Source organism: Scyliorhinus canicula, chromosome 12 (genome assembly GCF_902713615.1).
Source record: "Scyliorhinus canicula chromosome 12, sScyCan1.1, whole genome shotgun sequence".
NCBI classification, from domain to species: Eukaryota; Metazoa; Chordata; class Chondrichthyes; order Carcharhiniformes; family Scyliorhinidae; genus Scyliorhinus; species Scyliorhinus canicula.
The window spans coordinates 145,449,449-145,477,167 of record NC_052157.1 but is presented as its reverse complement, the minus strand read 5'-3'; the positions used below and the strand labels follow the sequence as shown (position 1 = coordinate 145,477,167).

At 42.0% G+C, this 27,719-nt stretch overlaps 1 protein-coding gene and 1 pseudogene across 3 annotated transcripts in view; both read right to left on the bottom strand.

The window, feature by feature from the left end:
• The window catches only part of tada2a (transcriptional adaptor 2A), a 42,371-nt gene that overhangs the window by 7,937 nt on the left and 6,715 nt on the right, over positions 1 to 27,719 (bottom strand). For 2 of the 3 annotated variants that reach the window (XM_038814388.1, XM_038814389.1), the window contains exons 3-12: positions 20,370 to 20,429; positions 19,133 to 19,224; positions 18,104 to 18,261; positions 17,258 to 17,346; positions 15,282 to 15,354; positions 14,644 to 14,707; positions 9,837 to 9,880; positions 7,889 to 7,999; positions 7,450 to 7,521; positions 3,797 to 3,929 (exon numbers count right to left, since the gene is read on the bottom strand). In XM_038814388.1, coding sequence (XP_038670316.1) covers positions 3,797 to 3,929; positions 7,450 to 7,521; positions 7,889 to 7,999; positions 9,837 to 9,880; positions 14,644 to 14,707; positions 15,282 to 15,354; positions 17,258 to 17,346; positions 18,104 to 18,261; positions 19,133 to 19,224; positions 20,370 to 20,372 — 839 coding nt within the window. In that variant the 5' untranslated portion in view covers positions 20,373 to 20,429. Of the gene's footprint in view, positions 1 to 3,796; positions 3,930 to 7,449; positions 7,522 to 7,888; positions 8,000 to 9,836; positions 9,881 to 14,643; positions 14,708 to 15,281; positions 15,355 to 17,257; positions 17,347 to 18,103; positions 18,262 to 19,132; positions 19,225 to 20,369; positions 20,430 to 24,325; positions 24,338 to 27,719 lie in introns of all 3 variants that reach the window. The other variant, XM_038814390.1, reaches the window with a different exon arrangement.
• On the bottom strand, positions 24,682 to 25,221 carry LOC119974983 (annotated as a pseudogene).

Sequence of the window (27,719 nt, the reverse complement as noted above, 5' to 3'; positions counted from 1 at the left end):
TGGTCCATATGCTCGCCATGGGAGCATTGTATAGGAGTTTTACCCAGGAGGTGAACCCTGTTCCAAGCCCGAACCGCTCCAGTACCTCTATGAGGTATTTCCATTCAACGCTGTCGCAGGCCGTTTCTGCAGGGGAGAATGTGCAAACTCCAGACAGACAGTGACCCAGGGCCAGGATTCAAACCCGGGTCCTCAGTGCCACAGTCCCAGTGCTATCCACTGCGCCATATACTGCCCCTAGAGAAGCTCTCCTAAGAGCAAAGGGGGTTGAGAGGTGAAATTTGAGAGGTGTACAAAATTATTACAGGTTTAAATAAGGCTGACAAAGAAAAGCTGCTCTTATTAGCTAAGGTACAAGGACTAGCGCGCACAGGTTTTGGGCAAGAGATACAGAGGGGTTATAAGGAAGAATTTTTTAATGTAGTGAATGGTAATGACCTGGAACCTCTGTTTGAAGCAAAGGCGACAAATTATTTCAAAAAGAAATTGAATAACGCTTGCGGGAAATCAACTTCCAGGGTTACAGGGATAGAGCAGGGGCAGCTGAACTGACTGGATTTTTCTACAGTCAGCAGTCTCTGGACCAATTCTCCTCCTTCTGTGGTGTAATGACTCTTATGAAACTGTCTCTATTTTTTCTTCCACCTGTAGTTATCGACTATCGATATCAGGTTAGACAGAAAGAGTAATAATAGACTCTCTACAGAGATACATGTAATGAACTTTGACTGTCTCAGCTAAAGGAATTGGTTTGTATGTGCCTTGGGTTGCGTGCATGTTGATAGTCCATGGAAATAGTTTAATGAAATATGAGCTACAGGATCTCTGTAATACCTCAGAGGAAATCTTTTTCCTTGCAACATTTGCAGAATGGATTCTGTTAATATATGCAACTCATTGCTGAAGTTCTCTTTATATTCTTTAAATAGTCACAGCCGTCTTGCTGATGTTACACAAAATACATGATCTTCAATGCAGCTGGAACGTTCCATGGTTATAGAGTCCTAAGGTGATGGAAGGGGGTCATTGACATTTCAGTGGGAAGAAATCTCATACATCAGATCAAGTGGTGCATTTTTCTGCGTTTATTAGTTTAGGTATGAGTGTTTTACTTACAAGTTACGTTTGAGTTCCATATGCCGCCCTGGCCAAATTCCATTCAAATCACAGCATCTGTGCCGAAGCGGATTCATTTCAGGGCATAGCTGCACAGAATTCAGGTTGAGTGACTTGGAAAGTGCAGAAAATTTATAGTGCCAGGTTCAATGACAAGTACATTTTTCACTGGAGATTTGATCAGATTGGAACTTTAAGCATTTGGTGGCAATCAGTAAATGCAGAATGGTGATGGAAGGAATTGTCTGATTCACAAGCATCAATCTTCTGCTGACAAATAAATCATAATTAAAAAAAATAAATTTGAAGTAGTCCAGCTTGTGAATTGCAATTCATATGTTGAATTTGGTCGAAAAGGATTGGGATTAATATTGTGATCCTGTGATACCAGATTACTCCTCCAACACTGAAGCAGTACATGTCCAAATGCAACAAGACCTGGAACATATCCAGGCTGGGGCTGACAAGTAGAAAGTAACATTTGTGCCACACAAGTGCTAGGCAGTGATCATCTTTGGTTTAGCAGAGGGCTAAATAGCTGGCTTTTAAAGCAGATCAAGGCAGGCCAGCAGCACGGTTCAATTCCTGTACCAGCCTCCCCGAACAGGTGCCGGAATGTGGCGACTAGGGGCTTTTCACAGTAACTTCATTTGAAGCCTACTTGTGACAATAAGCGATTTTCATTTCATTTTTTTCATTTAATCTCCAACAAGAGTGAATGTATCTGTCCCCCTTAACATTCAATGGCATTACCACCGCTTAACCCCCCATTATCAACATCCGGGGGCTACCATTGACCAGGAACTGAACTGGACTAGCCATATAAATACTGTGGCTACAAGAGCAGGTGAAAGGCTAGGAATCCGGAGGTGCATAACTCACCTCCTGACTCCCCCAAAGCCTGTTCACCATTTACAATTAAAGGGGCTTTATTTCTATGCCTTCCATAAACATTCAATCCCTGCACTGCTGGCGAACGGCAGCAGCAGTGTGTACCAGCTACAAGATGTGCTACAGGAACTCATCAAGGTTCCTTAGGCAGCACCTTACAAACCATCGACCTCTACCATCTAGAAGGGCAAAACCAGTAGATACATCAGCACCTGGAGTTTCCCCTCCAAGTCACTCAACTTGGAAACTTATTGTTGTTCCTTCAGTTGCTGGGTCAAAATCCTGGAATTTCCTCACTAACAGCACTGTGGGTGTATCTACACCTCAGGGATTGCAGCGGTTCAAGACAGCTCACCACTGTGTTGAATACAGAAATTGTTGTTATATTGTATTCATGGCAGCAATGTTATTAAAAGCCTGGGTTAGTGTATATTTGTTGCAGTAATATTATTATTTTTTTTTTTATAAATTTAGATTACCCAATTATTTTTTCCAATTAAGGGGCAATTTAGCGTGGCCAATCCACCTACTCTGCACATTTTTTGGGTTGTGGGGGCGAAACCCACGCAGACACGGGGAGAATGTGCAAACTCCACACGGACAGTGACCCAGAGCCGGGATCGAACCTGGGACCTCAGCGCCGTGAGGCGGTTGTGCTAACCACTAGGCCACCATGCTGCCCCGCAGTAATATTATTAAAGAATTAAAGTTAAGGTGTGCAGAGTGTGTCTATCAAAGCTGTAACTGAGAAGCAAAAAGTGAGGTCAAGATTGACATTTACTTGTTTATATATAGAGGGCTACTGGACCATTGTTATGATTGCTGGAGATTCCCTGGAGAGTAGATAATTCATCAGGGGTTGTATTTAGTCCTAACTAAGCAGGTCATGTAACATCTTAGTGGGATAGAGATGATGTAATTAATGGGAAGAGCCAGGTCTGTCTGTAGTTTTGCAGTTTGCCACAGGATTTGAGTCTGACAAGACAGAAGGATTTAAAGTTGAACAGCAGTTTTGCTAAATGCTGCTAGGTTCAGCATGCGTGTGCTGAATCTGCTCCTGAAAGGATCCTTCTCTCCAAAGGTATTTACATAACTAACCAAGTAACCTGTTTGTTAACTTTATTTATAAGTGGAATTTGAACTGAATTGGATTGCTTAATAGTAGCAAGTTCAAGTTCCCCCCTGTGTTTAAGAACTATTTCTTTGATGTTAATGTGGTTAATTCTGTGTTTAAATTAAAGTTTGTTTTAACATAAAAGATACCTATTGGTCAGAGTCACCACTCCTGAGGTCAAGCATCGTTTCCTCCCAGTTTTAAAAATTAAAAAATGTTTGGAGTTCTTGTTCGGCATCCTAACAATTGTTGTCTAGTATCGTAACACTTCTAGCTTTTTAAGGGTAACTAGGGATGGAAAATAAATGCTGGCTTAGCCAGCGATGCCCAGATCCCGTAAATTAATTAAAAAAAATTATTATAAAATAAATGGGAATAATAGGTAATTGCAATCCCTTTCCCATTACGATTTTCATACATAAAAGAGGGCCCCACGATACAGGACTGTGCAACAGGAACCATTTCAGAGTCTTTTCTATCATATTATGGATACACAGGAAGTCAGAATCTTGTAACCACCCTCAAAATGATCTTTGCTGGATTTATTAGGACCCAATATTGTCATCTTGAAATCCCCCGTCAAGAGAAAAGAAAGATCAAACTGTGAAACTGTAATAAATAATTAAATCACATGGGCTAACAAGATTCTAGTCTCTTTCATCCAAGAGAACTCACATTGCTGCTTGCTTGTGTAACCACTGCTGGCAGGCATTGGAGTCCTGGAGACACTGGAGAACATCGGTGAGCATGCTGCGTTTTAGATGTTCCTCCTCACGATGCACCTTCAAGCAGTCATATACTTTGGCACCTAAACATGAAGATGCAACATGTGAAAATTAAAATGCAGGCAAATGGAACATTCTAGAAACAAAAATATTCGAGCAATTCTCCACTAAGACTTCTTTTCAGTAGCTCTAACATGACATAGTAGTAGATAGAGACAACTGTCAAGAAATCCAATTTGGAGAACTAGCTAAAAAGTAGTTTCAGGAAATACAAACTATTTCTTTACAACACATTAAACACCTAGATCTAAATAAGTTAACATTTATATTAAATTCAAATCACGAAAACTGTTCCACACTATTTCACCGAGTCATTTTCAGATTGTATAGCTTGAGGACACAAATAATCATTAAACAGCAAGACAAAATAGTCAAATAGTCATGTGGCACTGGAGGTTATTCTGCCGATTAAATCCATGTCAGCTCTCAGTAAAGCATCCCACTCAGTTCCATAGCTTCCCACTTTGCCCAAAGAAGTTTATTTCTCCCAATTGTCCATCCAGTTTTCTTTTCAAATCTTTATCTACATCCTGCAGTTTTTCTAAAACTCTGCATTTCCTTGGGCATTCCCTACAGACTGATTCTCGAGACTGCATATTGACAGAGTAGATTCCATAGTCTAGGACAGGATCTGGGTGTGGAATTTTGGATAGCAAACCTTCAAGTCAGAGTTTCTTCACATCCCAAGTCCTAACTCCACAGCATGAATAATTTGTCCTCAACAAGTTTCCCTTCTGGCACCAGCCTGAATCACGGGTTTGACTTCCTAGTTGCGAGGGGAACATTCTGAAGCAGCCTACACAACAGGTAGGTCTGATGCTCCGACTCTTAAAATATTTAAATTGCCAACTCACCTCCTGTCTATCATGAACCCAGAAACGAGTGGGTTGGAGTCAGTGTGAGATCATTAAAACTTTTACTCAACCCCAATCCCCCTGATTCTGTATGTTAATACCCATCCCGATAAAGCAGAACATCTCAATTGTCATGATGATAGAGAAAACCCTGAATTACGCAAGGGCGTACTGAACTCTTAAATAAGACCCGTGTTTTGAACAGTGGACACTTAAGCCAATGATGGCTGATGATGTGACTTCAGTCACTGGCTGAATTATTGGTGGATGACACTAAGAGAGACAATGGAATCAAACCCTGTTTCCAGACAAGGATACATCAAAAGTATGAAAGCCATACAGACACTAACTGCAAGTTCATGTGGAGATAATGGGAGTTGATTATCATCTCAGCAGGAATGATATCCTGTGAGCAATGTCTCAGGCCAGTTTTATGGATGTTTGCCTTCCAGGAATATACAAAAAGAGTGGGATAAAAACCAGCTGAAACACTTGGTCAGGGTCAATCTGTGCTAGATGTGTCAGCATGTGACACGAGAGGAAAGGCAGCAGCGAGCACCTGCAAATATTTTGCAGATAACTGTGATTGCTGAAGTAGGCCAAGTCAGGAAAGCCCCTGCTGAAAAGGAATCAGGGCAGCTTCTCAGCCAAACAGAAGATTGGAATCTCAAAACTGACTATTCACCTGCTTCAGTTCACGCTTATGGAATCATGAATGGCAACGGCTGCAATGTTCCACCATCTATTCTTCACAGAAAAGTTAAAGACCGATTCATTTTTAAAAAACTTACTTTTAGACTGAGTTCTCATTTCTAATCTGTAAATGTATATGCATGTGCAATATTATTTTTAGCGCATTTAAGTAGTTAATAAACTCACTCACTGTTTAATTCAAGAGAGCCTAGTTAAATTGGCTCCTTTTAAAACATAAAAATTTTGTGCTGGAAAAGGATACTGCAAGGGAAGGAATCCTTTTTCAATTAATCTTGTTGCAACCAACAAGAGGGTGGAATAAAGAAAGGGAGCCAGTTCATTCCTCCTCACGCAGAATGACAAATTCAGGGAGCCTAACCTTGGAGACCGGTTGTAACACAACGGTAATTGGTTTTCAAGCAAAACAATAAGAAGGGAGAAGGCAACTGGAAGAAAGAGCAGGGACAAAATAAGTTTCTGAATTTCACTTCACCCCATTCTAATACACGAGTACCAATAATTGAGAATGTGGTGAGGATTGGATTAAAAAATAAAAGTATGGGATACAAGTGAAAATATAGTTAGTAAAAATGCACCACACAAAATAATGCAATAAATTCAAGTTAGTAAACAATTTATCTAATTGTTTTCCATTAAACTACATGCCATATCTAATTTAATAATAAATGTACTAATTGATCTCTGAGCAGTTGCTTGAATTAAGTTGCTCTAAATTACTAAAAGAAAACAGAGTATATTTTACTTTGTCACCAGCTAATCAATTAATGTGCAAACTGGATTGTGAAATTAAAATCTATTAGTGATGTAATCAAAGATAGAATCCTTACACTGCAGAAGGAGGCCATTCGGCCCATCAAATCTGCACCGGCCTCTGGAAAGAGCACCCCACTAAGTTCATGCGTTCACCCTATCCCGTAACTCAGTAACCCCACCTAATCTTTTGGACAATAAGGGGCAATTTAGCATTGGTCAATCCACCTAACCTGCACATCGTTGGACTGCGGGACGAAACCGGAGCACCCGGAGGAAACCCATGCAGACAAGGGGAGAAAGTGAAAACTTCACAGTCACCCGAGGCTGAAATTGAACCCGGGTCCCTAGAGCTTTGAGACAGCAGTGCTAACCACTGTGCCACCGTTATGATGTACCAAGTGCTCATCCAGGTACTTTTTAAAGGATGCGAGGCAACCCGCAACTACCACCCTTCCAGGCATTGCATTCCAGACCGTCACCACTCTTTGGGCAAAAAGATTTTACCTCACATTCCCATAAAACTCCTGCCCCTCACCTTGAACTTGTGTCTCCTCGTGATTGACCCTTCAACTAAGGGATGCATGAGTAGAACGCACATTGCCTCTGCTCAGGTCACAAGAAACCTCATAGTAGAGCAAATCTTTTTGGATTCTGATGCCACACAAAATATTTAATAGAGGAAATGATAAGTCAAGGAGGTTAATGAAGTGTTATGGTAATCTGGATGGACAGATGAGCTGATGATCACACAGAATAAACCTCCACATAGCTCTGAATAAAGTAGGCAAGATACTATAGTCATGTTGGAACTGGATGGAAGTAAATATGGGAACAAAAAGGTTGCTCATAAAAAACTCTTGTTTGCCAGAAGAATGGTAACAATCAGAAAGTAACTAACATCCTGATAAATGTCTGTTTGAATCAAATATACATGCATCTGACTTTCTATTTTTCTAATCTACAGTTATTTTGAAAATGTTACCATTCAGAACTAAACTTCACTGCAAAACATTAATCTGCACATATGTAAAACAAACACACAAGAGCACATGCACACAAAGATTATTTAATGATACATTAATTGGATCAGATGCTTTAGCATTCATATTTATAATACAGTATCTCGCTCTTTCTATCAATTACACTTGCCTGGCCTGCCACACTGACATTTACAAGCTTATGAGAAACCATACTTATTAAATAGCATTCACAAACAACTCACCACGGAAAGTGAAGATTCCTGCCTGCCTGTATTCTTGCAACCGTTTGATTTCCTTCCGAAGTTCAAAATCCACTATGAAAATGGGTATGGTCAGAAAGATAATTTTAAACTGAATTTGTGCAACTGTACGCCCATGCTTGATATTTAAGGATTTGGGACCCAAATATAATTCTAAAAAAGTGCTGAAATTCTCCAATTTTGATCTTCAAATAACAAAACCACTGATGTGCACGTTGAGGCATTTGAAAGCTAGAGATCACAATTTTATTTTTAACAGATATTCAAGATGGTCAACAAAAACATTAATTTAAGGAAAATAAAATCACATAATTTTAAGGAATTAAATAATTCATATTTTAGCCTGTCATATGATCTTTATCTCAACTTGAAAAGGCTGCAACCACTACAAAAAAAGGGAAAAAATATGAATGCTGCATACGTGTATGGCTTTCAATAAATTTGTCATGCTCTGGAGGTCCCAGTAGTCTTGCAAAGTGTCTCATAGCTTCATAGAGTTCCTGAACTTCTTTAGGATATCGTCTTTCAAGAACTGCAATTATAAAACAGGAAATTTGTGAATGCATTTTCCTCAATTGTTTTAGGGTTCAACTGTAATTTCTCCCAGGTTAAATGTCATAATAGAACATAGAACAGTACAGCACAGAACAGGCCCTTCGGCCCTCGATGTTCTGCCGAGCAATGATCACCCTACTTAAACCCACGTAACCCGTATCCCAACAATCCCCCCATTAACCTTACACTACGGGCAATTCAGCATGGCCAATCCACCTAACCCGCACATCTTTGGACTGTGGGAGGAAACCGGAGCACCCGGAGGAAACCCACGCACACACGGGGAGGACGTGCAGACTCCACACAGACAGTGACCCAGCCGGGAATCGAACCTGGGACCACTGGAGCTGTGAAGCATTGATGCTAACCACCATGCTACCACTGCCCAAATGCTTTTGTAAGCTGCCATGCATTAATTATTTCCAGACAGTCCAATGGTGCTTTCCCTGGATACAGACTCATGGCATTCATGAGCAGTCCACGCATTTCAATCAGTTCAGTTAATTAAGAAAATGTGGCAAATCAGTTCCTGATGAGTGAACCATTGCTAAGTGAAATAGTCTCTCCCACCCCCCCTCCAAAAAAAAGCTCATAACATATGGCAGCACAGATCAAGGGCAATTAAAAAAAAACACATTTCTTCTGATGCACCATTCTCGTTTATCTTCTCTCACAATTTATTTCAATGTCTGTTTTTCTTTCCTTTCTTTCTCTTGCTGCACCACTACGAGACCTTGCTATTGGAATATCTCGGTCTTAATTTTTATTTCTGCCACATCAAATCATCCGTACTGTAACCCCTCAATACTTGTTGCAGATGTCCCTTTGCTGATTTATTCAAATTAATCTTTTATTAAAAGGCTAGGGCAAACAGTAATATGGCTGCCAGCTTTTAATTAACAAAAGGTAGGTGCAGATGTCAGGCACTGGCAGACAAAGGTCATTTGGGAGCACTTACAAATCCACCCACAAAAGGATGTCTTTCTCTCTCCACCTCTTCAACATCACTTTTCTTCCCAACAATGGTTTCATCTTCACGCCCATCAACAGTCTCTTATCCTTTCCCTCGACTTCCAACTGGATCTCATCCTCTTCCCCCCTCTCAACGGGATTTCTCTCACCCCATCCAACAGTAAAAGATTAGTTTCTTCATGCAAGATCAGAATATACTCATTTTCATTAAGCTTCATTAAAAATGTAAATGCTGAATCGATCAGATGATACTGAAATTTTATATTAAAGCACTAAGTTACTTAAATTAATACATCATCCTTTTCTCCAATTTTCCTTGATGAGAGAAAATAATGTAGGTTAATATCTAGCTTATTTTAACGTCATTGGAATGGCCTTTGACAACAAATGTCTGCAGCTAAAGGCATCCTTGCCAGCACAATGACTAAGGGAATTATCAGCATAAAAGGATTAGACTGCAATACATTTTGACAACTTAAGTACAGACCCAATTTGCACAATAATTTCCTGCACAATATGCTCGGGCAATTCCTTTAAGTCGAATTAATAAAGCAACACAATACAAAGTACATTGTGTAGGAACTGCATTCACAATTGGGGTTCAAAAACCTAAAGCCTAAATACATCATAACCTACTGGAGACCAACACTTATAAGCAGCAAGTGAATCATTGATATGTAATGTGCTTCTGAACTAACAGTGTAGACATCTGTAATTAATATGTATACTTTTCTGCCAAATGGAGGAAACCTTTGAAAAGGTACAGTTCTGCATGGCACACAACTCCCAAAAAGACCTGTAACAATATAAACTTGCCTTTCTTTGGTATTGTTAATACTTACTCTGAAATTTTCTGAGGTTGATCAGGCCATGGTCTCTCAAAATTCTGTGAAGTGCAAAACTCTCCTGTCACATATTATTTTCTAAATTATTGAGAATCAAATCACGTCTACATTAACACACCATTTTATTGGTTTTAGCAATAGAAGTGCCCTGCTTTTTACATTCATAATTCTTAAAAATAATATAGTAACATTGTATATACAAGGGCTTATTCACTTGGGAAAACACTTACAGATGTGAACACATTTCATGGTATGTACTGGTATTCAAAATCCCACAGCGACACGACTAACTTTACCAGAAAATTGGCCTTTATGGAGATAAAATATATTGCAGCTGTCTTGGTGAATCATACGATGGAAGTACAGATTCTCCCAGCTGTACCACGGGTTTTTTGTAGAGGTTGAGATAATTTACTGTACAGTGGTACAGGAGGGGGTGGGGTAATCACCTGATAAATGGATGACCTATTTCACAGCTACTAGTAATCTCATGCAGTACTCAAAGTGAAGTCCTGTGAATTTCGTGTACGGTACAATTTGCTGCTTGGGAAATAGAAATGATTATTTGGGATAGAATTAATAGTCACATGGAAAAACTTTGAGTCGATTAGGAAGAACCAGCGTGGATAGTGTTCAAGTAGCTTGGAGTTTTTGGAGGAGATAACAGAAACCGTCAATGAGGGTAATGCTGTTGATCTGGTGTACATGGACTTTCAGAAGGCATTCGATACAGTGCCTCACAACCGACTTGTGAGCAAAGTTATAGCTAATGGAATAAAAAGGGGGCAGTAGAAACATGGATAAACAATTGGCTGAGTAATAGGAAACAGAGAGTATTGGTTAATGGATATTTCTGGGCTGAGGAAGATTTGATAGTGGAGATACCCAGGGGTTGATATTGGGACCCTTGCTCTTCCACATATATTTTAATAATCTCGATCTTAGTATCCAGGGGACAATTGAATCCAGGGGACACATGCAAAGTTTGCGTGTGACACAACATTTGGAAGCATTATAAGCCAGGAGAACACAGTGAAAAACCGCAGAGGGACATGGACAATTTGACAGAGTGTGCAGATAGATGAAGGTTAATGCAGAGAAGTATGAGGTGATTCATTTTGTTAGGTAGAATATGGACACTATAAAATAAGGGGTCCAGCTCTAAAGACTGTGCAAGAGCCGCGGGACTTGGGTATCTATGTGCATAGGTAGATCAATGAAGGTGGCAGGACAGGTGGAGAAAGCAGTTAATAAAGCATTCAGTATCCTGGGCTTTATTTACAGTGGTAGGTTGCTTTTCACAAAGGACAAAGGAGAAAGACAAAAACAAAATGAAGGGGCGATTTACCCCCAGCTTCTCTCTTGGCTGGGAAGACACAAATTATGGAACTGGAATTTATGGGTTGGGGATAGAAATATAAAATTAGTTAGCTGCAGCACAACCTATGTTGACACCAGTTGCACAAGAATTCAAATATCAATGCAGACAGCAAAAGTTCACTCGGCTAAATCGCTGGCTTTTAAAGCAGACCAACAGCACGGTTCGATTCCCGTACCAGCCTCCCCGGAAAGGCACCGGAATGTGGCGACTAGGGGCTTTTCACAGTAACTTCATTGAAGCCTACTCGTGACAATAAGCGATTTTCATTTCATTTAATTTCAAAAGAGAAGCTGTAACATCAATTTCTGGTTGTCAGCACAGTGAAGTCTACTCTGGCTGTCATGGACAAGAAATCAGTTTTACAGCTTGTTATTGTTCTGTCTAGACCAGTGGTTCTCAACCGGGGTCCACATGGGGGTCCATGTAACATTACTGGGGGTCCACACAAAAAAATACCGAATTGGGGGTCCACGGTGATATTTTAGTGGTCCATAGAGCAATTCTACTTCAGAACAATTGTTATTACTGAGAATCAAGTGGAAGAAAAAAATGTTTGTTTTCACGATGAATATTCATCTTTCGCTCTCTCTCTCTCGCACTGACAAAGGTCAAAGAGAGATTATAATCTATCTAATTTACCTTGAGGGCTGAAGGGGCTCAGAACCAAAAAGGTGCATTTGCTGTGTTTATTTTTGTGGTACTGTATTCTGAGAAAAAAAAATCCATACCGGTTGATGACAAATGGGTTTATCGTGCTTTAATGAGAGTTGTTGAAGATTGCCTGGGCTATTGTCCCCTAGGAACAGCCCGGAGGACCTTTAATGACAGAAGCAGCTTATTAAATACCCACGGTTGACCTGACGCTTATGCCACGTTTCTCCTTGACAAGTTTAATGAATAATTTAACACAGTAATCACTAGAAACTGTGTATATTTGATATGAATTGGTTATTTTTAGAGTAATTTAATTCAATTTAGTCGGTAAAAAGTTTTTTTCATTACTTTTCATATTAGAATAAGTTTGGCAACGTACGAAAATACCGCTAATCCGTTTCCAACCCTCACGGTAAGGTAGATGGACTTTAGGATTAGTTTACCACGCATATAAGAAGCTTTTTTTTCTGTGGAATGGCTATGGGGGTCCACGAAAAAAAATTAAGAGGAAAAGGGGTCCATGGGTTAAAAAAGGTTGAGAACCCCTGGTCTAGACTGTTTAATTTGAAGTCAAGGGAGCTCTTTTTTGCTTCCGTTAAAGATGCTCAGAGGCATTAGTGCATAATGGGCCCAAACTTCTGGAGTGGCAATCGCTGTCAGATTTCCATCCCGCTCCTTTTTACTACCTTACTGCACATTTCTCACCCCATGTTCAACCTGGGCCTGATGAGAAAAGTGCAGCGCACCTCCTTCTGGTGGCCTTCAGTGCAGCGCAGGATCCATGAGACCATAAAGTCATTGGGAGAAGTGAAGCCAGGCCCCCCTCTTTACCAATTTAGTCAGCTGGTGCTGTAAGTATAAATGTTCCAACCACACTGACACGAGAGAAGTGAAGTGTGTACGGTCAATGGGCGAGGATGGATTTGGGGGCGTGAGGGGGTTCAGGAGAATAGTCGGATGGTCAGGGAAGCAATCGGGGGAGGGGAAAAAGAGGTGCAGTCAGGACTGGAGGACAGGCAGTCAGTAGTACAGTTACCAAGGATTCACAGCAGGTTAAATGCTTCTAACCTTTCCTGGGCCACTATTCTGCAAAGAGAATTGGAGCCATCTGGTGTCTCTGCCTTTAAATTTTGGAGGGTTATAAACGCAGGGCCAAATTAAGTTGAAATTTTCTGGGCAATTCCCGTGCAGACCTTGCCTGGGGACACCCCCTAGCACATCTCTGGACTATATCCTGGGTATGATTCTCTGAGGATTGGAAGATCTGGGCCAGTAAAGATCACGGCCACACTACCACAGTTATGACAAACAATAGTTATTCATGGATGCGTGACTGGGAAATCACAGCCAGCAAGACTTCACTATGTGTGCATTTTGTATTGTACTATAATATTTCCACATTTAATACACAATAGTATCATTAATTTAGCACTACAGACATATGTAATCTCATGGGTCAGTATATGGAACAAACCACCCTGTAATGCAACATTAAAATGTCATATGAACATCCATACGAATGAGGAGTAGGTCATTCGGCCCCTCGAGCCTGCTCTGCCATTTATTAAGATCATGGCTGATCTGATGTAAATTCAACCTCACATTCCTGCCTACCCCCGATAACCTTTCACCCCCTTGTTTATCAAGAATCTATCTCACTCGGTCTTAAAAATATTTAAAGACTCTGCCTGCACTGTCTTTTGAGGGAGTGTTCTAGAACTCTCAATCCTCAGGAGAAAAAAATTCTCATCTCGATCTTAAACGTTATTTTTAATTTTTAAAACAGTGACCCCTAGTTCTAGATTCCCTGACGAGAGGAAACATCCTCTCTACATGCACCCGGTCAACAGCCACATGATCTTAAAAGGTTTTGATCAAGTCACCTCTTACTCTTCTAAACTCGAGTGGATACAAACATAACCTCTCCAACCTTTGAGACGGCAGGGTGGTTACCAATGCTGCCTCACAACACCAGGGACCCAGGTTCAATTCTGGCCTCGGGTGATTAATCTGTGTGGAGATTGCACTTTCTCCTCGTGTTTGCATGGGGTTTCCTCCAGGTGCTCTGGTTTCCTCCCACAGTCCAAAGATGTGTCGGTTAGGTGGATTGGCCATGCTAAATTGCCCCTTAGTGTCCAAAAGGTTAGGTGGGGTTACTGGGATAGGGTAGGGGTGTGGGCCTAGGTAGGGTGCTCTTTCCAAGGATCGGTGCAGACTCGATGGGCCGAATGGCCTCCTTCTGCATGGTAGAGATTCTATGATTCTCTCCCTATAAGACAACCCACTATTCTGATACTGGTCTAATGAACCTTCTCTGCTTCTAACGCTTTTACATCTTTCCTTAAATAGGAGCCCAATACTTGAATCAAATATTGTGCAGGGGTAGAGGCAAAAGGCACTAAGTCATGATGCTCGCTTGGAGAGCCAGTGCAAAAAAGGAAGGGCAAATGGCCTCCTTCAGTGCCTTAACAATTCTTTGACATGGTCTCACCCATGCCCTGTAAAACTGAAGCATAACCGTCCTACCTATGCAATCAACTCCTCTCACAATAAACAACATTCTATTAGCTTTCCTAATTACTTGATACTTAATATCAAGCTTAATATGATAAATGGAGGAATTTGAAACAGCAACTAGTTTTCTGAGGTAGAAGCAAACAGGAAAGTAGATTCATTCATTTTTTGGGGGATTTGAAAATTATTTTGGAAAAAGAAAAACTGAAAAAGCTCCCTGTGTACGAAAGGTCAAATAACATAATTGGAACTTACTTTTTTCTTCGCTGTCTCTCTTTTAACCTGGAATGATAGATGTCAACCACTGCGAGTTTCAAAGCTGTTCGAAGTGAAAAAATATAAAAATGTGCAGGGGTTTAAGAGCACACAGAACTTCTAATCACTGGATTAAAAAATTAAGCACTGAATTACAAAATAAACTCATAAGCAAAAAAAAAGTGAAAGGCTCTTTTTAATGCTCACGAAAGGCATTTTTGGATAAATCCATTTCAACATGTTGCAGCAATAAGGGAGTCACAAGCAGGTGTGTACAGTGTTAGTATGTTGCACTGCATTACAACGAAGGGAAAACATTACACTGACTGATGGGTAAATGGCTCTGAAGCAAAGAAATGTTGCCCTTTTCATAATTCCTTGGTAATCAGAAACATTTTGTTTGCAACACAGGTTGTTTGCTGTGTTAAACCCAACACTAACATGAAAGATTTCTGGAATAGTTTACACAAAAATGACCAATCCGCAATAGCATGTTACCACAGCAGACAGCAACTGGCAGATTGTTTTGCAATGAGAATTAGAAAATTCTATTTGCGTGAAAGAAGTAGCAAGCTTAGTTACCTGTTGATGGGGTTTACAAGGCTCACAAAAGGTACTTTGGCCAATCAAAAACTCACCATGCAAAATGTCAGAGTCATCTTCTACAAAATCAATATCCCTCAAGTCCCATTCTGCATAATTGTCAAATTCCTGTACGAAAAAATATGGATAAATTTCAGTATTGCTCACATTTTTTTAGATTTTCCAAAAAGAAGTGCAATTGAAAAGTGGAGAAGCAATATCACTGGCAGGCAACTGGGCAGCTGAGATAATCTGATGAAGAGTAAACATACGACAAGGGAAATCCACTAATTCCCTGATCCACTGGGACCTGCGCTGAATGATGTCACCATGACTCTCCAATAGTGCCCCTTTGAGCATGTCTCCCCGGTGACAACATAAGGGTGACTAATTTACCCTCATTACTGTGTGAAAACCAAAGATATCAGCATACTTTAGCACCACAGTGTAAATAATATAACTGGGCACCATCATATGACAACATACTGCACACTGCATCCCAATGCAATTCACTGGTGGAAAACATGACCGACCAGCTGAGGTAAAACAGAATCTCAAATAAAAGTACATAATGAACAAGAAAATCAGCCAGCAAGCTCCTTTTAATTAAGTAAGCCTTCTCTAATTAACTTTCAGCTATTCTAAAATGAACATTATTAGGACTGTATGAGTACCAAGGATACAAATTGTTAGCACCATTGAAAGCCTTTTTATTTGCGGAAATAAGTAAATATTTAGTGTTTCATGGGATTATGCAGAATTAGCCATTTGTACAATGATTTTACATAAAATTGCATATTACAAAGAGTTTACAGCACAACCAGATAATTTGGCCCAACTTTACTACGTTGGTGTTAATGCTTCTTTTTATTTATTCATTCAGGGTGTGGGCGTCATTGGTGAGACCAGCATTTATTGCTCATTCCCAATTGAGCTCGGGAAGGTGGGATGGTCGCAACCGAGTAGCTTACAAAGTCATTTCAGAAGGCAGTACGTCGGGAGTCAAATATCCACTGGACCAAGTAAGGACTTAAAGAACATTAGTGAATCAGCTGAATTTAAATTCCCCAACTGCCACTGTGGGATGTGAACACACCTTTATCAGTCCAGGCCTCTGGATTATTAGCCCAGTAATATAACCACTATGTCACGGTACACAACATGTTACTTGGTGCTTCATACAAATCTCCTCCCAAGTTATGTACTTCATACATATCTGCTCCCAAGGAATGTACCTCTGAGGCTGTATAAGGCTCTGGTCAGACCCCATTTGGAGAATTGTGAGCAGTTTTGGGCCCCATATCTAAGGAAGGATGTGCTGGCCTTGGAAAGGGTCCAGAGGAGGTTCACAAGAATGATCCCTGGAATGAAGAACTTGTCGTATGAGGAACGTTTGAGGACTCTGGGTCTGTACTCGTTGGAGTTTAGAAGGATGAGAGGGGATCTTATTGAAATGTACAAGATACTGCGAGGCCTGGATAGAGTGGATGTGGAGAGGATGTTTCCACTTGGAGGAAAAACTAGACCAGAGAACACCATCTTAGATTAAAGGGACGATCCTTTAAAACAGAGATGAGGAGCAGTTTTTTCAGCCAGAGGATGGTGAATCTGTGGAACTATTTGCCGCAGAAGGCTGTGGAGGCCAATTCACAGAGTGTCTTTAAGACACAGATAGATAGGTTCTTGATTAATAAGGGGATCAGGGGTTATGGGGAGAAGGCAGGAGAATAGGGATGAAAAAACATTAGCCATGATTGAATGGCGGAGCAGATTCAATGGGCCAAGAGGCCTAATTCTGCTTCTGTGTCTTATGGTTATTCTAATCCTATCAACAGAGGCTTCTATTCCTATTTCCCTCAAGTACACCTATACTATTTCTCTCAACTACTCCATGTGGTAACAAGTTCCAGAGTATAATCATTCTCTGGGCTTTGTTCTTTTAAAAAAAAATTACAAGTGGTTAAATTTGTTCTACTCTTTTAACATTGATTCATAAATTTGTGTCACAATCAAAGTAAGATAGAGAATTTACCTCAACAAAATCTGCTCGTGCTGGCATATACCCTGCCATATCCCTTGACACTGCAGAATCAAACGCTGGTCTGGGTGGATCATCACAAGCTGTGATTAAATGGGGAAACAAATGCAAATTTTATTTTATGGTAGTCACAAACAGAAGACTAAAAATTAATTCCCAACTCAAAACAATGGGCCATATGGTTCCCTCTTCACCCTTGGAAACACAAGCAGTGTTACTTGATGGAAGGTTCACATTTGGAACATTAACCTGGTTTTCTCTTTCAGATATTGATTGACTGTCAGCACACTTCTGGTATTTTGTCTTTTACTTCAGATTTGCATTTGTTTTTACTCCATCAGAAGAAGTTTGGTTAAGACCTATTTTGGTACAAGATTACAATATCTTGGACAGTTATAAGAAATATGTGCTGGCCTCCAGTAGCTATTACTTGTTTGAGAACTAGTGCTTCAATGCATGATATTTACAGATGCACAGTCAGTAACAACAGGCTACTCAACTTGGGTGGTCATCACAGTCAAACCTGATCAAGTCAGCACCTGGAATTCCCCCAGGAACCCAACAGATGTGCCCCTTTCAATGACCCAGAACACCAAAGCCAACTGTAGTACTCCTACTGGATCTGGGAAGAGGACAGCAACTCTGCAGATATGGAGGATCAAGCCTTTGATTTTCCTCATCTTTTTAGCTCAATTACTTACTGGGTAAGCTTAATGAGCCATCAGAGGAGACCCCCAAGCCTTTTTAAAGGTCAACCACAGTTCAGTCACTGGGGTCATCACCTTCCAGTTTGATTTCCCCTCCAACACTTCTAGAATTTCAAAGTTAATGAATACTCACGTCTAAATGTGATTGCTGTATCAAGGTCTTTGGTTTCTTCAGACCGCTTCAAACTCAGTAAAGTGGAAGAAAATAGGGGATTGTTAACGAAATGTTTCATATAGTGTTTCTCACAATCTTCCTTTGATTTCGTCCGCATCTGGTTGGCTACATCTTGCCTTCAAAAGAGAGATTTAAAAAAAGTGGTAGTTAATAGGTGTGTTGTATTGTATTTTACCAGTACATAACTAAATAATAAACAGTGCATTACTGGGTTAGTTACAAACTATCTTGGCAGAGAATTCTTGGAAGGGTCAGTGTGTAGGGATAGGTGACTGGATTTGAACCCAGGAGTTCATCAACCTCGGACATGGATGAGGGCAACAGAGATGCTGTGGTTGATAATGTCAAAATAGGTAGAGAAGGTCCTCAGCTCAAAGACTTTGGCTGCAACTTTGTTTAGTGTATTTCCTTGCTATGGGAGAAATGAAATACTAATTGAAGGGTTCAACTATGTTGCAGGAAGTATCAGCATGCATTTAGGAGGTAAAACATAGTTCTTTGGAGAGGAAAGGAGAAGTGAAAACAAAACTGTAGATTGAAAGGACAGCAAGGATGGGTTTATTCCAGAAGCGAGTGGTAAATACAGTTCTGCTAGAATGGAGGTGATCGGAGGCTGTTAATTATAAAATCAGCTAGCCTAGAGGTTTAATGGGGGTAGGAGTCAAAGGAGCAGGTGGATCACATGTACTGAGCTGAACTTGGAGAGAGAACATGATGGGTGGGTTGTGTGTGTGTTGGGGGGGGGGGGTGATGAAAAAAGTATAAAAAAGCAGGGCTCAGTACTAAGGTGGGGATATGCTTGGCTTGTTGAGCAGGGAAATGGGAGCAGACAGCAGCAAAGGTAGCTACAAGCTTCTAGCTTAGTCACAAAAAGGCCATGCACTCTGTGTAAGGACCATTATGAATTCAAATTTTAGCAGAGAATAAAGTTCACCAGAAAAGAGTGAATTAATATTTGTGTTTCAAGCAAAACAATAGTTATGTTACCAGTTTCCAAAGCCACAGTCCATCACAGCCTCAAGTAATGCCATTTCCTCCTGAGCTGTCCAGTTTGGATCCAAAATGGGGAAATCAGATGTCTGCATACAGGTCATAAAGAAGAAAATGATATTTACAACCATCACCATTTGTCGAATTGACAGAATGTTTTATGTAGAGGAATTGAATTTCTGTTGTAAACTTGTGAAACTCTAGCACGTTGTAGTTGGCCCAACAGGAAGAATTGGAGGTGGTAAAATATAATCATTTTCATTCTTTGAACTAAAATTTCTACCACAAACTGTACATCATAGAATTTACAGTGCAGAGGGAGGCCATTCTGCCCATCAAGTCTGCACCAGCCCTGGGAAAGAGTACCCCAATTAAGCCCACGCCTCTACCCTTTCCCCGTAACCCAACCTAATCTTTTGGACACAAAGGGCCAATTTAGCATGGCCAATCCACCTAACCTGCATATCTTTGGACTGTGGGAGGAAACCCACATACAACGGGGGGAAAGTGCAAACTCCACAGACAGTTACCAGATGCCGGAATTGAACCCAGGACCCTGGAACTGTGAGGCAGCAGTGCTAACCACTGTGCTGCCCATCGTTCAATAAAATTTGCACATGCTATTTTGAGAGTGCGTGGAAAACAAAAACATCCGTAAGCATACAGATTACTTGGTCATCACTTTATAATATATCTTTTAAAACCCAAGACTGATGTATCCTTATTATTTCTGGTCTTCTCTCCTATTTTTGTCAACTGAGTTGGTGTACCTGCATGGTGAGGTGCCTGTTAATAATAATAATAATCGTTTACTGTCACAAGTAGGCTTCAATTAAGTTACTGTGAAAAGCCCTTAGTCGCCACATCCCGGCGCCTGTTCGGGGAGTCTGGTACGGGAAGTCTGGTACGGGAATTGAACCCGCACTGCTGGCATTGTTCTGCATTACAAGCCAGCTGTTCAGCCCACTTTGCTAAACCAGACAAGGATATCTCTCAACCCTTGATCCATATTGAATATTATTATGTCGGCCGTTAATGTTTGATGCAGTAAAAAATGTTATAAACTCTAGATAAATGAAACAAAACACTCCACCTCAAAATTGTTTAGAGAGAATTATTGATTTACGAGAAACATGATTAAGGAGCAGGTAGAGCTTTCTTAGTTACAAAATAAATTCAGCATTCAGTTCCCAATAACAAGGAAAAGGAGAATTTTAAAAGGTTCTGCACTCACCATTATTTCATAACTATGGTCACTTTGATGTTTCTTGTACTCAAACCCTCTTGTAAAGCACTAAAACAGAAAAATGAAGAATTTTAAATACTTTACTTCCTCTTAAATCTCCCAATGGCACTCTATAGAGATATTACCAAGCATTCATACCCAAGTTTACTTTGATTAAAGTAACTTTAATAGTTCTTCAGAAAATCACCTACCTTTTCTTCTTTTATCTCCCAATATTTGTGACCAATCTTCCAAATCGATGCCTAATTTCCCATCCTTTACAATGTTTTTCAATACAAAGCAGTTGTGAATTTTAAGGCTTAATGCTGTGTCATCATGTCAATTAATTGGACTAGCCATATAAATACTGTGGTGCTGGTCAGAGGCTGGGAATTCTGCATAAGTAACTAACCTCCTGTCTCCCCAACATTTGTCCACCATCTAGAAGGCGCAAGTCAGCAGTGCGAAGAAATACCCTCCACTTGCCTAGATGAGTGCAGCTCCAACACTCAAGAAGCTAGGCCAGAGGTGCCCAGACTTCAGTGATTTTAGATCTATATTTTCGACACTATCTACCAGTGGTAGATACCCACCCTCCCCCATAGGGACATTCAAATCCCGATACATTACAAAAGCATCTGTACCCTCAGTAGCAGTAATATTGTATATTAGGTGCGATTCAACCACCATGTTGACCACCTGCCACGAATCCGGGCACTCCGGGTGAATCGCGGGAGACCAAATTCAAGATTTGTGCCAGACGCAACTAATTTTGCAACTCATCCTGCACGCTCCCGATGGAGAGTTCCCCGGATTTCGCCCAAAAATGGCAAGGTCATTAAGCATAATCTGGATTCATTTCAATTCCTTAGTGAGGTTGAAGTCGAATGCAGTGGCCTCCAGGAAGATACCCAGCTTCCCAGCGAGAAGTCACGCGGTGATGTTTAATAAGGGGCTGGTTTAGCACAGTGAGCTAAACAGCTGGCTTGTAATGCAGAACAAGGTAGCAGCGCGGGTTCAATTCCCGTACCGGCCTCCCCGAACAGGCGCCGGAATGTGGCGACTAGGGGCCTTTCACAGTAACTTAATTGAAGCCTACTTGTGACAATATTATTTTTTGTTCTTCTTTTCTATTACTTCTTTACAAAAATGGGAAGCTGGTGCAATGGCTACAGAGGGGAAGTGAGTAGCCCTTTCCATTTATCAGCATGTAGCTCAAGGACACCAAAGCTGCTGTCCCAGTGCTCAGGGAGGATAGGGGTGCCATTCAGGGATTCGGGTTGTTCGGGGGACTGGAGCGGTCCAGGTTGGGAGTGACGGGCTTTGCATTTGTGAGGTCTTCAAGCCATCTTTAAAATATTGTGGAAATCCATAACAGGGGCAACCACAACTGCAGCCGGTCTCCATCAAGCTCTCCCAGGACAGAGCCCTGCTGCAGCTTCTCTCATGAAAGTCAATTTCACCCCCTTTTGAGCAGCCTTTAGCTTCACAGCTGAAGGCTATTGCAAATGAGGAGGTAGCCTTATTAGTTGTGATCGGAATTCACACTCCTGAACTAAGTGCCTGTTGAAAGGAACAGGTCCCATACCTGAGAGGATGGTTAGTGGACTCCTCATCCTCGCAAACAAGGCACCTTTGGAGGACACCCACTCCCAGAAGACATTAGGAGCTGCATGCTTGATCGGTTAGGAGGATCTATAGCAGGTGGCATGTGCGGGCACCACACCTAGACATGAAGGGGCTGTGCTGGTGGGTGCCAGGGGTGCTGAGGAACAAACTTGAAGATTGGATGTCGGGAGGTGTCAGCCAGTGAATTTTAAGGGGGGGGGGGAAGAGTGTAGCCACTGTAGCCACCTAAAATGGACACTGAACCAAACAAAATGGAGAATCACTAAGACTGTAGGGAAAAACAGTTTTAGCCAAGGCAAACAGCCGCACACACTCATTAGCATTTTGCAAGCAGCAAAACCAGTTTCTGGCCAGGTGGAAGATCTCCAACCAAGGTGATAATGGCAGAACGTTCTACATACTATGAGGCAGTCCAGATCTAGGCACACACAATGGCAACATTTGGGTTTTGAATAAGATACTTTAAGTGGATGTCCAGACAGAGCGGCACCAGAAGTATCCACTATAGAAAACCGCCCCCACCATCGAGAAAGACCCTTACATTGGAGGAATTCAAAAGATATCGATTGGAAGCTATCCAATCGATACCTAGAGGTAAGCCCGCCCAAGAAGAGGGAAGGACATTGGGGGACCCCTATAAATATAGACCCCACACATGGTCCTGTCTGTTGTTCGTGCTCCGGCCCTGACCAAGAACGTGAACCTGTATCCTGACTCCAGCCGTTGAGCACCAGCCGCCGAACCGTAAGTGCCAATACGACGCTCGCTACGCGAACCAAGCCCGCTAGACCCCCAGTGACCAGCACGCTTTCTGAAGGTTGCAGCCCAAGACCGGGACGAAGGCCATCGCTCCCTGACCTTGCCTGTTCCTGTGTAGTTAAGTATTCTGTTTGCTTAGTCTAGTCATAGCTTAGTCCCTTAGTGTGTGCATGCGTATGTTATTATAATTGTATAATAAATATTGATCGTTTGGAACTTACTAATCGGTGTATCGTTTTATTACTTTGAACTTGACCTTGGAATATATGTGAGTTGTCTATATGGCAACTGGCGACTCCTGAGCTGAAAAATACATAGACAGAGCCTAGTGGTGTGTAAGCACACGGCCTTTAACACAGGCAAGTTAATACACCCCAATAAACGCGTTTTACACTCATAGCAAAACGTGCAACAGAGAGAGAAGAGAATTGAGGGCTGGCTCGCAGCATTGATGCCATGGGAAAAGTGGCATTTACTCTTGCAGCACATTGGAGGTAGTTTGTCGTCTTCCGACATTCGACGGCGGTCCTACTCATCATGCTACCCACACTCATTTGAAATGAAATTTCAGCTGTCACTGCCTCCAAGGCAGCATTGCTGATCCTGCTGCTGATTGTCCGACCCCCCTTGGGGGAACAGGGTCATCTACAGCATCGAGAAGCCTGGCCAGATCGGCACCCCCAAATTGAGAAGCATGTCTCTGTGTTGTCATCCTCGTTTCTTGACTGGGAGTGAATGTTGAGGAAGCTTTTAAAAGCAGCGAACAGCTGAGGAGCGTATTGGGCATATCAGGTGGTGAGGGAGCCAGGCGTGTCCAGATTCATGTGAGGGCTCATTTCGGGAACTAAGTGCAGATGAACATAGGCTGCAATGTTGCCAACGCAAACACCCCTCATTCGAAAGACGGAGGTTTGCGGGTGACCTGATAAGAGGTCTATAAGATTATGAGGGGCATGGATAAAGTGGATGGGCAGGCGCTCTTTCCCAGTGTGGAGGGAATAGGTTTAAGGTCCTTGGGGCAAAGTTTAGAGGAGATGTGCGAGGCATGTTTTTTTACGCAGAGGGTGGTGAGTGCCTGGAACGCGTTGCCTGGGGAGGTTGTGGAAGCAGATACATTAACGGCATCAGAAGGCATCTTGACAAACACATGGATAGGATGGTAAAGAGGGAAACGGAACAAGGAAGTGCTGAGGGTTTTGGCAATGGTGGTATCATGACCGGTACATTGTTGTTTGTACCCCGCCAAACAAAATTAACAGGTGAAAATATTCTAAATATGTGCTAACTGCATGTTGCTTTCAACCCACGGCAAGCATCGAATGCAAGACTTTTGCAACCGCCGTCACCAAAATGCACAAAAGTATATAATATAGTTTCTATTCATTATCGTCAAACACCTTTCCATGGAGAAAATGCCGCAGAAACTGCTCACCGTTTGTGTGCTGACTCAGCACATATGCAGCAAGCATGCACTGTAGGTGCACCAACTCCACGCATGCATCGTTTTTAGAAAGCACACTGTCTACTGCATACTAGTCCCCCATCGACCAATCAACCACAATTCATACTTTGGGCACCTGAGCTAGACACTATCAAGGACAAAGTAGCCTGCTTGATCAGCACTTCATCCAGCATCTTAAGCATTCATTCCCTCCACCACTGGAGCAGTGAGGGAATGTGTACAAGATGCGCTGCAGCCACTTGTCAAGGGTGCTTCGTTAGTACTTTCTAAACCACAACCGTTGTCACCTGGAAAGGCAAGGGCAACAGATGCATCAGAACACCATCATCTGCAAGATCCCCTTAAAGACACAAACCATCTTGACTTGATACATCACCATTCCTTCTCTGTCGGTGGGTCAAAATCCTGTATCTCCATCCCTTTTTTTTTTTCATTTTCCATCATATTTATTTAATCCATTAATAGTGCACTTCAGCTCTTGTTGAAGCAGTAATGTCAGACAACACTTCCCACAGTATTGCCTGTTGAAGTGACTGGCCATGAACACACCAGCACCACACCTCCTCAGAAGGACATTCACGACGCAGCACGATAGATTTTTCCATATTCATCGACCTTGTAATATTTAAGGACAGCAAGCTTGACCTTCTTCCTCTTATGCTGGTTTTTCTTTGGTGTGGTGGTAAGACTTCTCTTCCTCTTCTTTGGCACCACCCACGAAGTCTCAATACAAGATGCAAAGTTGTACTCCTTTTGGATGTTGTAATCAGACAGTGTACGGCCATCCTCCAACTGTTTTCCAGCAAAGATCAGTTGCTGCTGATCAGGGGGGATACCTTCTTTGTCTTGAATCTTAGCCTTTACATTTTCAATAGTATCTGAGGGCTCAACCTCGAGGGTTATCGTTTTCCCCGTGAGGGTTTTCACAAAGATCTGCATTTTCAGATCCTATCCACCCAATCCTCCCCCGAAAAGGTCAGCATCAAAAGAGCCTGTATCTCCATCCCTAACAGCACTGCGGGATGTACTGTAAATATACCAGATGGACTGCAGCGGTTCAATGTGGTTGATCACCAACTTGCAATAAAGGATGGTCAACAAATGTTGGCCTGGACAGTGAAACGCACATCCCAAATAAGAATAGAAAAAAAACACTACCATGAGATTGCCAACAAGTAATTCAGTAAAATTCAAGCATAAAATTGGACATCAAAAGGAAGCAAAGCCTAGTTTTCAAGTTCAGGCATCAAACTGCAGCAGAATCACAAAACATAAAGATTACAATTCCCAAGTTTCAAAGACGATGGTTTTTCTGATTTAAGGAAAAAATAATTTTTTGCTATGACTATCACTTTTGGATTTGTTCAACTCGAAGGAGACACTCCTTAAGTATTTTGTGGCAAGGGCAGCATGGTGGCACAGTGGTTAGCATTGCTGCCTACGGCACTGAGGACCCGCGTTCGAATGCCGGCCCTGGGTCACTGTCCGTGAGGAGTTTGCACATTCTCCCTGTGTCTGCGTGGGTTTCACCCCCACAACCCAAAAGATGTGTCCGGTAGGTGGATTGGCCACGTTAAATTGCCCCTTAATTGGGTACTCTAAAATTTAAAAAAAAGTATTTTGTGGCATCATTTATTATTGTAAAATGCTACTTTTAGTGTGGAGTTAGAGGAGGTTTTTGGGGGTTAGGATGTCAAACGTCAGGTCTGGTGGGCTAGACATGAAGATGACAGAGTTAGATCACTTCTCGGCCTTTTGGCTAAGATCAAGCACATGAGATCAGGTGCAATGCTTGGTCTTGTCAACTTGGATCTCGTATGTCTCTCTTGTGGGACCACGAATGGGATTTAATTAGAATTGTTTTTGGAACAAGAAAGGAGATGGATTAAGGGCTTGCCCGGGCCAAACTATGCACTGGCTACATGACTCTGAGAAATGAATACACTTTTTTGAAAGATTGGAAAATGCTGACATGTTCTTGGTCTGAAAACTGAGCTGAGAATCATTCAAACTTGCAGGCCGAACCTGTTGAAAGGGGGAATTTTTTGAGCACATGACCAGGTGTGTAGATTAAGGCAGTGCAGTTGATATAGTTCACATGGATTTCAGCAAAGCATTTGGCAAGGTCCCACATAGGATCATAGAATTCATAATGCAGGAGGCCATTCTGCTCATCGAGTCTGCACAGGCCCTTGGAAAGAGCATCCTACTTAAGCCCACTCCTCCATCCTATCCCCATGACCCAATCTTTGGACTGATGGAGGAAACCCACGCAGACACAGGGAGAAAGTGCAAATCCTCAGTCACCAGAGGCTGGACTTGAACCCGGGTCCCTGGAGCTGTGATGCAGCAGTGCTAACCACTGTGCCAGTCCATGGGAGACTTATAAAGGCGGCAAATGCACATGGGATACAGCGCAACCTGATAAGGTGGATTCAAAATTGGCATAGCTCTAGGAGACTGAGGGAGGTGACAGATGGCTGCTTTAGTGACTGGATGTGGAGATGCCGGCGTTGGACTGGGGTGAGCACAGTAAGAAGTCTTACAACACCAGGTTAAAGTCCAACAGGTTTGTTTCAAACACGAGCTTTCGGAGCACGGCTCCTTCTTCAGGTGAAGAAGGAGCCGTGCTCCGAAGCTCGTGTTTGAAACAAACCGGTTGGACTTTAACCTGGTGTTGTAAGACTTCTTAGTGACTGGAAGCTAGTGTCCATGGCATACCTCAGGGATTTATATAAACGACAGATGTGAGGTGTAGGATCAGTAAGTTTGCAGGTGACACAAAGATTGGCCAGGGGCTAACAGTGAAGTTGAGGGACTTGGGGTTACAGGAAGATATAGATGGGATGGTCAAATAGGCAGAAAGGTAGCAGATGGAATTTCACCCCGAGAAGTATGAGGCGATATACTCTGGAAGGAGTAATTTGACAAGGAAGTATTCAAAAAATGGCCTGACACTGGGAAGTTGCGAGGAACAACGGGACCGTGGCGTGTTTGTCCATAGATTTCTGAAGATAAGAGGGCAGGTTAATAGGGTGGTGAAAAAGGCAAAAGGGACACTTGCTGTTATCAATGGAGGCATAGATTAAAAAAGCAGGGAGGTCATGTTGGATTTGTATAGAACTTTGGTGAGGCCACAGCTGGAGTACTGTGTGCAATGCTGGTCGCCACATCATAAGAAGGATGTGATTGCACTGGAGGGGGTGCAGAGGCTATTCACCAGGATGTTGCCTGGGATGGAACATTTACATTATGAAGACAGGTTGGATAGGCTTGGGTTGTTTTCCCTCGAGCAGAGAAGACTGAGGGACAACCTGATTGAGGTGTACAAGACTATGAGGTGCGTCGTCAGGGTGGATAGGGACCAGTTGTACCCCTTGGTTGAAGGGGTTAACATTATGAGGGGACACAAGTTCAAGATAAGGGGCAGGACGTTTAGGGGGGGGAATGAGGAAAAACGTTTTTGCCCAGAGGGTGGTACCAGTCTGGAAAACATGCCTGGGAGGATG